The sequence below is a fragment of the Crocuta crocuta genome, unplaced genomic scaffold, assembly GCF_008692635.1.
Source record: "Crocuta crocuta isolate KB4526 unplaced genomic scaffold, BGI_CrCroc_1.0 scaffold118, whole genome shotgun sequence".
NCBI classification, from domain to species: Eukaryota; Metazoa; Chordata; class Mammalia; order Carnivora; family Hyaenidae; genus Crocuta; species Crocuta crocuta.
Window position 1 is genome coordinate 10,840,389 of NW_027551558.1, and position 11,782 is coordinate 10,852,170.

General features: G+C 40.7%; 1 protein-coding gene across 1 annotated transcript in view; it reads right to left on the reverse strand.

The window, feature by feature from the left end:
- The window catches only part of PREPL (prolyl endopeptidase like), an 82,761-nt gene extending 71,317 nt beyond the window's left edge, over positions 1–11,444 (reverse strand). The window contains exons 1-2 of the mRNA XM_077749204.1: positions 11,329–11,444; positions 9,519–10,040 (exon numbers count right to left, since the gene is read on the reverse strand). Of these exons, the coding sequence (XP_077605330.1) occupies positions 9,519–9,737 (219 nt within the window). The 5' untranslated portion in view covers positions 9,738–10,040; positions 11,329–11,444. The remainder of the gene's footprint in view (positions 1–9,518; positions 10,041–11,328) is intronic.
- Positions 11,445–11,782: the final 338 nt, after the last annotated feature.

Here is an 11,782-nt window from a genome sequence, read left to right on the forward strand (position 1 = left end):
AATAGGTATGTCAAAGACATCCAACCCCGAACCTCCAGTCTCCCCATGTATCCTCTCCCACAAAACTCTTGTTCTCCAATGACTCCCATCCTGATAAATGACAATTCTGTCCTTCCAGTTGCTCAAGCTTAAAACCATAGTCTCCTCTTTTTCTCTTGATGCAACCAAGTGATCTGCAAATCCTTTTGATTCAACTTTCAAGATACATCTAGAATCTGACCACTTCGTAGTCTTGTACTGGCACTACTCTGGTGGTACTGTTATCCTCTCTCCTTTGGATTACTGCAAAAGCCTAAATGCTCTCTGCTTCTGCTCCTGTCTTCCATAAGCTATTTTCAACAAAAGAGCTGGCATGAGCCTAAAGTTCAATCATATCATTTCTTTACTTGAAGCCCTCCAACAGGTTTCCATCTCACTCAAGAAGAAAAGGGAAAATCCCTGCAATGGTCTATAAGGTCCTACAGGATTTGTTCCACTACCTTGCTGACCCCATCTACTACTATATTCCTCCCACACCCACTTGCTCTGAGCCATCCTGGCCTCTTTGATATTGCTTGAATATGACTGACTTGCTCCCAACTCTGTTTCTTGGAACTTGCTATGCCCTATGTTCAAATACCTCCTTCAAGCTATTTCTCAAATGGTACCTTCTGGGTTGGGCCTTCCCTGACCCTCCTATTAAATAACCACCCTCCCTATCTCAATGTGACCTATTCATTCTTTCCCCATTTATGTTGCACTGTACCTACTGCCTTTGACATACTTTATATTTTATTCATATACTACATTCTTCTCTCTTCTCTCAACTAGAATGGTAAACTTCATGAAGGCAGGGATTTTTGTTTCCTTTGCTCACTGCTATATACCTAATTGCTAGAATGGTGCAGAGTTGGGGTTCAACAAATAATTGCTGAGTAAAATGAAACAAAGCATAAAACATAAAAATTAGAAAACTCATTTAAACAAGACATCATAAAGTGAAAACACACAGCACAAATACAGAAAAGATATCTACAGCACACAAAAGACGAAGGACATGTAAACACCTCTTGTGAATTAGTAAGAAAAAGAAAACTCAATAGGAAAAATGGTTAAAGGATATGAATGTGCAATTCGAGAAGACAAAACCAAACGGGTTGATGAACACAGAAAAAAATGCTCAACTTCATCACTAATCAGGACATTGAATATTAATGACACACTTGACATACTGACATATTTATCTGTTGGAAGACAAAAAAAAAGGTCTGATAATATCAAGTGTTATTTGAGATACAGATAGAACTCTCATATTCTTAGTTTGTCTGTAAGATAGTTTTATTAATTTGATAAACATTAGCAAATGAATATAATCATGAATTCTTTTATTTTTAAGTTTACTTATTTTGAGAGTGACAGAGACAGTGTGACTAGGGAAGAGACAGAGAGAGAGGGGGAGAGAGAGGATTCCAAGTAGGCTCTGCACTGCAAGTGCAGAGCCCAACATGGGGCTTGAATTCACGAAACCATGAGCTCATGACCAGAGCCAAAACCAAGAGTCGGACGCTAACCAACTAACCCACTCAGGTGCCCTCCCTATAATCAGGAATTCTAATTTTAGTTATAAGATTCTAGAGACAGTCTAGCACATATGAATATGAATAAGAATATGGATATGAATATGGAATATGAATATGAATAAGGAGATACACATAAGATTGCCCTTTGCAGACTTGCTCTGTAAGTCTGGAAATTGGATATAATCTATATGCTTGTCCAAAGGAAATGGACTAATTGTGGTATATCACACAATGGGTACTACATAGTAGTTGTAGGAAGTGAACCAGCAATATACATATTAATGTAGAATCTCAAAATCGGAAGTTGTACAAAAAAGCAAGTTATACAATTTTAAGTATATAAAGTTTTAAAACATGCAAAACACTATATATGTCAACACATGGAAAGATAGATTAAGGACAATGATCACCACTGGGGAGGTTGGGAAATGTGATCTGGGAGGTACACTGGAGTCTTCAAATGTATGTTATTTTTCCTAGTTAAGAAAAGTCACATTTGAAGTGTGCCTGGGTGGCTCAGTCGGTTAAGCATCCAACTTCAGCTCAGGTCATGATCTCACGGTTCATGGGTTTGAGCCCCACATCAGGCTCTGTGCTGACAGCTAGCTCAGAGCCTGGAGCCTGTCTTCGGATTCTGTGTGTGTGTCTCTCTCTCTCTCTGACCCTCCCCTGCTCACGCGGTCTCTCTCTGACTCTCAAAAATAAATAAAAAAACATTAATTAAAAAAAAGAAAAAAGTCACATTTGAGTAGTGAGTACGTACTTGTTATGGTATTGTGGCTCTGTAAATATTTGTAGTAATTTATAATAAAAGGTATTAAAAAAAAAAAGGTATTGGAAATCAGGTTACCTGATGTCTAGTTCTGACTGCTAATGTTTTTGACTTAACCTATGGCTCTGTGGTTCCAGTTTTTCCATCTGTAAAGAAAGAACTCACACACTTCCTGATTTCAAAACTTACTACAAGGTTCTCACAATCAAGAGTGTGTGGTATTGGCATCACAATAGACATACAGATCAACAGGCTAGAACTGAGAGTTTCAGACCTTTACATTTATGGTCAATTGATTCTGACAAAGGGTGTGAACATAATTCAATGGAAAAAGATAGTCTTTTCAACAAATGGTGTAGGGATAAGTCTTTTCAACAAATCTATCTACAAGCGAAAGAATGAAGGTGGACCCCTACCCCTCACACCATATATAAAAATGAATTTAAAACAGATCATAGAATGAGCTCACACTGGATGATTTCTGGGGTCTTTCTTCCAGTAGTAAAATTTATGGTTACATGAAAATAAAAAATTTATTCATCCACCTATTAATTTATTCCAGAAACATTTACTGCTTATCCACTATGAGGATATCATTATGCTCTGTGCTGGACATATAAAGACGTACATTATAAAATTCTTGTCCAAATGGATGTCACAGTCTAATAAGGAAGTTCAAAATGACATAATAATAGTACAGATAAGTATGGTTTTTACGGCCTAAACTCAGTACCTATGTATGGATAACTCTTCCCCAATTCCAGACTCAGATACCCAACTGTCTAGAGGAATCTCCGCTTTGGCAGTAAATTATATTTATTCCTTCTCTGTCTTCACCCTTAAGATCTAAGTAACAGAGTATACTTGTGACTATGACATAAGTCCATCTGAAACATAATGATGCCTAGATGTGCTTTGGAATTTAATCATTTTGCACAGTTAACATGGTGCCTATCACAGTAAGTGGGGGCGGGGGGACACTATCTTCTAATGAAACACAGATGATTTTGGAGCAAAACATCTATTAACTGGGATAAAAACTATAATAGCTTTGTGTCAGTTTCGGGGGATGGGGATGGAGTTAAAACAACTTTTGTAAGAGGCTTTTGAATTTTAGGATCCAAATAGAAGAGGGATTATTAACCTATATTCTCTATTCCTCCATGAAGATGTCCCCAATAAAATGTAATCACCCTATAATGATGAAGCTCGAGTGATTCTAGCTCTTTAATCTTCCCTCAAATCTACTTCTCTCCATTTTCATGGCTACGGCCTTGGTTTAGACTCTCATCTGCATGTGTCTGAGTTCCTGACAAGGCCTCTTACCTCCAGTCAATTTTCTTTCTGCAGTTCTGTCAGCGCGATTCTTCTAAAATGCTAATCTGACTGCACCTGATTTTCAATGGCTTTCTATTACTTTTAGGATGTAGTTCAAACTTAGATTTACAAAATTGCCTGTACATGTTCTGGCCCCTGTTTACTTCTTTTGGTTCGTTTTTGACCATTTTGGCTACATTACTTGCATTGACACCCTCTCTAGATTTGAAGCTTTTACACATGCTGCTCCCTCTGTCTGGCAGAACCTTAACTACATCTGAGTCATTTCTTTTTTTGTGTAGCTCGATCCTTTTAGGACTTGGGGTCAATAATTATATTGCAATCAACAGAATGGCATTCTACAAAACTGATGTAGGCCCATATTTATGGAGAGAGGCATTCATTTAACAATATTACTATGTCATGCAATGTTTCAGACCACGGGAAACGATGTTGAACAAGGCAGGAATGGGCCCCTCCCCTCATCCCCCATGAATGTTACATTTTATTTACTTTTTAAAGTTTATTTATTTGAGAGTGAGCAAGCATGCACGTGCAAGCCAGGGAGGGACAGAGAGAATCCCAAGCAGGATCCATGCTGGGTGCAGATGCAGGGCTCAATCTCATGACCATGAGATCACGACCTGAGCTAAAATAAGGCTTAACTGACTGAGCTACCCAAGTCGCCTCATGAATTTTACAGGTCAGTTAGGAAGACAAAATATTTTCCTAACTGAAGACATTTTCATTGGAAAATGACGAATAAAAAAATAATTATAGTCAAGTGGCAGGAAGAAAACAAGGCTAAGGTAGAAAATAACAAAGTGAGGAAGAGTTTCTTTGGTCACCATAATCAGAAATGTACTTTCTTAGGAAGTACCATTTAATCAAGAGCTGAAATAGGACAAGAAACTAGACGTGGAGAAGTAAATGGCCTAAAGAGAATAGCATGTACAGGCCCTAAATGGATAAGAAAGAGCTGGATTCTTTGATTTGGGAGATGATCACTGTGGCTTTACCAAGGTGGATGGGGAGCAAAGTGGCATGAAACAGGACAGGGCTAGGTGCTACAGGGCCTCGGGGGACATGATTAGAAAAGTGCATTTTGTCTTTATGTAGTAAGAAATTCTGGGAGGATTTTAAGTTGGGGATGGACATCATTTAATTTATAGTTTAAGATCATTTTTCCAGTTGTATGGAAAATGGGTTGGAAGGGAAGAAGAGGGCAAATAAGGAGCCTGTTTAGGTGGCTTTTCTAGTAGTCCAGGTGAAAGATGACTAAACGGGTAATGGTACAGACAGAAAAAAAGAGACAGATGCAATATATATTTTGGAGGTTAGTGTAGTGTTTCTGAAAGCATGTCAACATGATGGTATACAGGATTTGGGATATGGGAACATTTTATTAAAAAGAATATAACTGGCACATCAAGTTGGTCATTTACTCAATGTATTCCTTGGAATAAGTGAAGCTGATTAAGCTAAGATAATTAAGGAAATAACAGCCTAATAACAGTGCTATTGAGATACATTAAATATCATGAAGTTAGTTTGGGGTATTACCTGACGTGACGGCAGGTACAGGGACGGGAGGAATAAAAAATGTTCTCCTGTGTTTGCAGTTGTGAACCACTAAGTATACAGCAATGAGAAGTAGAATTGAGTTGGGGAAGTTCAACTGCGGAAAGCTTGTTGCAAGCTGTTCAACTGGCAAGTGTTAGGTGGGCCTCGAAATACTGTGTAGCAGAGAGGAGTCTGGGATGAATAATTGCTACAGTACTTAAATCCATAAGCATGGATAAGATTGCTTAAGAAGAAATTAGAGAGAGAAAAAAGGGGCAGGACTAAGCCCCGAGAAACTCCAAAATGTAGAGGTCATCTGAAAGAAAAGTTAGAAAAGGAGACTGAAGTTAGGTTTGTAAGGTAGGAAGAAAACCAGGAAAACATGGAGTCAAGAGCCAAACACAGAAGAGTCTTTCAAGAAGGGATGGTCAAGGGGTGCTTGAGTGGCATAGTCGGTTAAGCGTCTAACTTGGGCTCAGGTCATGATCTCAAGGTTCGTGGGTTCAGGCCCACGTGCTGACAGCTAGCTCAGAGCCTGGAATCTGTTTTGGATTCTGTACTTCCCTCTCTCTCTGACCCTCCCCCACTCACACTGTCTCTCTTTCTCTCAGAAATAAATAAACATTAAAAACATTAAAAAAAAAAGAAGGGACGGTCAAGTGTATCAAATTTACTGAGACGGCCTGTAAGAGGAGGAAACAGAAGGGCTGAATTATGCTCCATCACTAGTGACACTGACTGAGATTTTAAAGGAGGAATAGGAGCCATACTACAGCAGCATAANCTCACACTGTCTCTCTTTCTCTCAGAAATAAACATTAAAAACATTTAAAAAAAAGAAGGGATGGTCAAGTGTATCAAATTTACTGAGACAGCCTGTAAGAGGAGGAAACAGAAGGGCTGAATTATGCTCCATCACTAGTGACACTGACTGAGATTTTAAAGGAGGAATAGGAGCCATACTACAGCAGCATAAGGAATGGACTATGGAGAAAATATGAAGCTGTACAGGCAATCTCACTCTGAGCTGCTACAAAACAATGGTGAGACTACACCGTTCACTTTTCTTGCTTTCCTGAGTTTTGCTTTCAAATATTCCCTTTCTGCTTCTTTCCTGACGATGCTTCAAACCCGTCGGTAATGCCTACAAGTCACCGGCCAGGGGTGCTAGTGAGGGAGATACCCATCTGCCAAATTAATTGATCTTAGAACTACTGCAGGACCTGCTATAATCTGTATTGTAGGAATAGCCAACATGTTTAGCCAAAGGATTCAGTATGTTCCCTCCTCTTATTTGGTTTTCTTCTTGTATCTTGTTCAACTCTGCATGATCAAAGGACTTAATTTTGTAGGCAGAGCAGAATGCTGTAGAAGATAAAGATATGTGGTATCTGGTCTGATGCTACTCTTTTTCTATTACTAGCTGGTGGAGGTGTAAAACGGAGTAAGCTCACCCTGCCTTCTGGTACTGGTGAATAGAAAGCTAAGGGGCAACTGGGTGGTTCAGTTAGTTGAGGGTTCAACTTTGGCTGAGGTCATGATCTCATGGTTTGTGTGCTCAAGCCCCACATCAGGCTCTCTGCTCCCAGAGCAGAACCCACTTCAGATCCTCTGTCCCTCCCCCTCTTTTCTTCCCCCACTTGTGCACTCTCAAAAATTAAAAAAAAAAAAAAAAAGCTCAGGTACTTGCCAGTGAGAACTTCAGAACTGAATGAATTCAATTAAGTTTAGATCAGTAACACTTGGTAACCAAGCACCTCTAGATCCTAAATGCAAGTCTGCTGTCAGTGGCAGGCTGGGAATTTCAGAATTACCTGAGAAGCTTAAAAAAAGGGGGGGGGGGAGGAAGAGGAGGAGGAGAATAAGACCTCAGCCACAGAGGTTTTGCTCCAGCAGCTGCTGGGTAAGATCCAGGAATCTGTATTTCTAAAAAGCTCCCAGGGACTTCTGATACACAGCTATCCTGCAGAAGAGGGTTGGTACTAAAGACTCTCAAATGTACAGGGGATAATTTGTTGCTAAGGTTAACAAGGAAGAGGTACAGAATCATGAAACTACAGCACTGGAGGACTTTTAGAGACTCCTACCTTGAAACTCCCTTTCTTCTTCCAGTTGGGAAGATGAGAATCCTGACTAGTTCACTGACACACCAGTCACGGACAGACCCCTGGCGTTTCTATTGCATCTGCTGCCCCTCTTCTTCAGTTAACTTAAATAGGTCTTTACCTTAAGGGGATACATATTGTAATTTGCCTACAGGCACCAACAACTCTTTTTGACTTTATTGCCCCTGGAGGAGTGAACGCAGTTGGAACCAAGGGGAAGCGTGCTGAAAGAAGAAAATGGGCATTCTTGTTTGTAGGTCTCCGCACAGCTTCCCCAGGGCCCAGTGATCACACAAGACAGAGAGCAGCTTTCAGACCTCCCCACTTCTCAGAGAAGAAATGGCTGATGTAGGACATGCGAAAGCAGGACCAGTTTTTCAGTTGAAGAGTTACTAGAAGAACGACTTTTCTTGGAGTCCCCGAGTCAGGTTAAAGTTTCTAGGTGACAGGAATCTATGAAAGAGAATTGAAAAGTTGCCTTGGGGACAGATGGAGGGAAAAAATAGTCAACCTCCTGTTCAGGGTGTGAGCTCATCTCAGCTGTCACTTCGGCGGTAATTCCTGCCTACTATTTATAAACTAAGCCTCAAGAGTACTAGATGACAAAGTGTTCTAAACAAAATGTAAAATAAGATGTTGTCTAGGCCCAACATTTTTCCACCAGGTAAAGTTGAAAAGTTTATCTTTCTTAAGTAGAATAAAGCTGCACACACAGACACAAAATAATGAAATAAAAGGCATAAAGAATTTCTGAGTAAAGAAAGATGCAACATGCTAAACTAAGCCAAGACACTATAAAAAAAATGCGAAAGACTAAGACGTAAAGAGTAAAAAGTCCAGGAACTACAGAAAAAAAAATTAAAAGCAAAACCAAACAAAAAACAGACAAAATACCGAAACACACACAAGAACCCACAAGCATGAATTAAGAAGAGCAAACATTAAGTAATTGACTAAATTGAGTAAAAGATGAAAAAAAAATCACTTCTAAAAAGAGAAGCCACTCAAGTGTCTATCGATAGATGGATGGATAATATGGTATATAAATACACAATGGAACATTATTCAGCCATGAAGAGGATGAAATCCCAATATATTCTATAACACTTAACATGACTTATCTAAAATAGGCAAATTCCCAGAGACAGGAAGTAGATTAAAGGTGACCAGAGGCTTGGAAAAGGAGGCAGTGGGGAGTTACAGTTTTAAGGGTACATTTCTTTTGGGTGATGACAGGGTTTTGGAAATAGTGGTGACCCCTGTCCAACATCATGAGTGTAATTAATGCCACTGAATTATACACTTAAAAGTGGTTAAAACGGCAAATTTTATGTCCTACACATTTTACCACAGTAAAAATCGAAGTAGCCAAAACAGATCGAAAAGAAATAAGTATGCAACAAGGCAATTTAAACCAGAACTTAAGATACTAAAATGTTAAGTTACTGCAAGAGTATCACCCCCACATGTAATTTAAGGAACATAACAAGTATATGGCAGGGGAGGTATGTCAACGTAGCAGCAGCATAAGTACCTTCATCCCAAATAAGTAGGATGTCCACAAAACTTACCATCATAACCGGGGCACTTTTGAGGGAAAAGGGGACACTACTAATAATTACACAGGGACAAGAGGTGTAGATGGGGACTGTCCCAGGCAAATTAGAATGTGGGGAGACTCTCCCTACAAGGGCTATCAGGTCCTCAAGGTGGGGGTCTGGCGAAAGTACGACAGTCTGAGAGCATCTTCCTGAAGGACCCAAGTGGTCAAAAATCCAAGTCTTTATTTTTTCTTTTGTTTGTTTGTTTACAAAGAACACACAATTACACGGAGTTACTGAAGCTTACAAATTTGGGATTCGTAAAGCAATCAGTAGATTATTAGATTTACTTAAAAGCTATTATGGTATTCTAGGCATTTCAGGAAGGTGAATTATACTTTGAAATGCACTGGCAGGCATAAGGATTTCCTAAGGTGAACCATTTTTCATCAGTACACATCTTTATATTACACTACAGCTCTACAAATGGATCTGTTCTTTTACACTTATATTGAGCTATGTACACAACTGAGGCTTACCATTTTAAAAATCAAACTAAAATTACTGAGAAAATTCGTAAGTGATATCCTACCCATTCTTTATTTGTAAGCTAAAATTTATCTTAATGACCTATAAATAGGTTAATTTAAAAAGTCCATACCTTACATGAGAAGCTCCGACTTGGGACGTTTCTTGCTAACTCTGATATCGTGGGTTTATTCTGCAGACACTTGGGTAGGTGATAATTTTTCAATTTTATTCTATCGTAATAATGATCAACGAAGTTACAGTGACTCAAGTGTTGTTTCTGCATGCATTTCCCAAGGCGAGGAATACTATACTTCAAAGCCTGGAGAAATAGTTTGCTCTTCTGCTGCATGATATCAGAGCCCCCGGTTTATGCTCCCTTTGGGGCTGTCAGCACAAGATTTCACAGGAGTGGGTTCTCAGAATATCTAAGATTTGCAGTTCTTATCCCACCCCTTCAGGGCCATCCACCCCTCAGGTTATGAATAACTGCAGACAGCTGATAACTCAGGTTAAAAATACCTGAAAACTTGTATAAGTTAAAGTTTCATTCAAATGACACCTCTCGGCAGGCGTGACTTAAATGTCTCATTTGTAAAGGCAATCCTATCAGGCTCAAACTATGCAGCACTGATTCTCGTACACATGAGGCAAACTAAAAAACAATAACAAAACAAAAACAAATAAAATAAAATAAAAATTTGCAAACAAATACATGGACTTAATGGGGGCATCTCCAGAACTCTTGAGGGCGTGAAAAGGCAAAATGGCTTTGCTCTTACATAATTCAGAACAGACCTCTGGTGTGTATATTAGGAAAAGCCTAATTACTTAATAAAGGTAGAGGAGCGTTGAGTGTTTGCTACATGCCAGGCACTTTTATGTACTTTGTCGAATTTAAATTTCATAAGGACCTGATAAGAGTAGCCGTTGTAATGTTCGTCTCACAGGTGACCAAACTGTGGCTCTGGGAGGTTTTAGCAAGTGGCTTGGAGTCAAGCAAAAAGTTCCATCTGCTTCGGCTCCAAATGTTGGACGTAACAATGACTGGACTTCACCTTTAAAAGGTGTTTAGCCCTTTAGTTAAAACAAAGCACATCACTTCAGGATGGACGAATATAATGTGACGCCACCTCTGGTTTCTGTTGAATCGATGGTTCTTATTAAACCATCAAAGGCTCTTAAGTAGTTAAGAGACACCTGGGTTCAGGTCCTCTTGCACTCACCACGTGTGCCTCAGTTTCTTCATCTGCAAAACTGAGATGATGACACCTTATGGAGACGTTAAGAATAAAATTATACAATTTATGGTACGATCTTAGTACAGTGCCTGGCACATAGTGTGCACTCAACAGACGCTGGCACCTATCATTACATGAAAAATCTAAGTTTCTTGCGCACTGTTGAATGTCATCATGGCAGTCTTCCACAAAACGCCCCTCGGTATCAAAGGTACACTGCTGCGTCAGATTTACTACAGATCTGATCCGCTACGAGGCCTCCTCCCCCCGTAATCTCTCTCTGTGTCGCAGCAAAATAACGGGCGAGTGGGAACAAGAGATCTGCAGCCAACACTAACCACCCCCATCATTCCGCCCACCAAGGTCCCATAACGGGACTATAAGGCCCTAAGTGATTACATCCATGCCAGAAGCCTCGGTTCATCCATCTTTCATCCGCACGGATAAGACAATATGCAAAGCTAGGGATGAGGTGGGGGAGACGAAGGAGTGTTCCGGGACGACCTACTCGTTTTCCCTGCGCATCTCTCCACCCCAGGGATGAGACGGCGTGAATGAGAGGAGGTCAGGGGTGGTGGCAGTATGTGCCACGCGGAGAAGGGACGCCAAGCAAAAAGCGAAGACCAGGGGACTGAGGGGCGGCTGGGTGAGGGAAGGAAGGAGGGAACCCCTCCCACAACCCACTATGTCTTCTGTACGTACGCAAGTTGAAGGTCAGTCGGCCGGGATCTGCACACCGAAACGAAGGACGGCAAGTCTGAGAACCAGAACCTTTCAGGAAGGAGCACAGGTGACACCGCAGTCGCGTCCAGCCGAAGTCTGCGTTCCGCAGCCCGCAGAACGACAGCCAATCCAGAGCCGCCCAGAGCTGATTTGCAGCACGCCGGTCTACGTAACCCCAGTCAAACAGCAGCACTAAGCAGATTTCGCCATTTTTACTGTGGTCACGAATGCCTTCTCCGTTTTCTGTTTTTTTTTAAGCCTCAAAGTTCTAAGCCTTTTGGTTCTTTGCTAGTCTTCTGGGCTCTAGATGAGGCAGGGGACAGGCGGAAAAGAGGAGCCAGCGTCCCACTAATTTTGCCACCGTTCTCATGCCTTTTGGTCTGCCCTCACTAAAGATGGCCGCCGGCAAAATGGTGCAATGACGCCGGCCGCG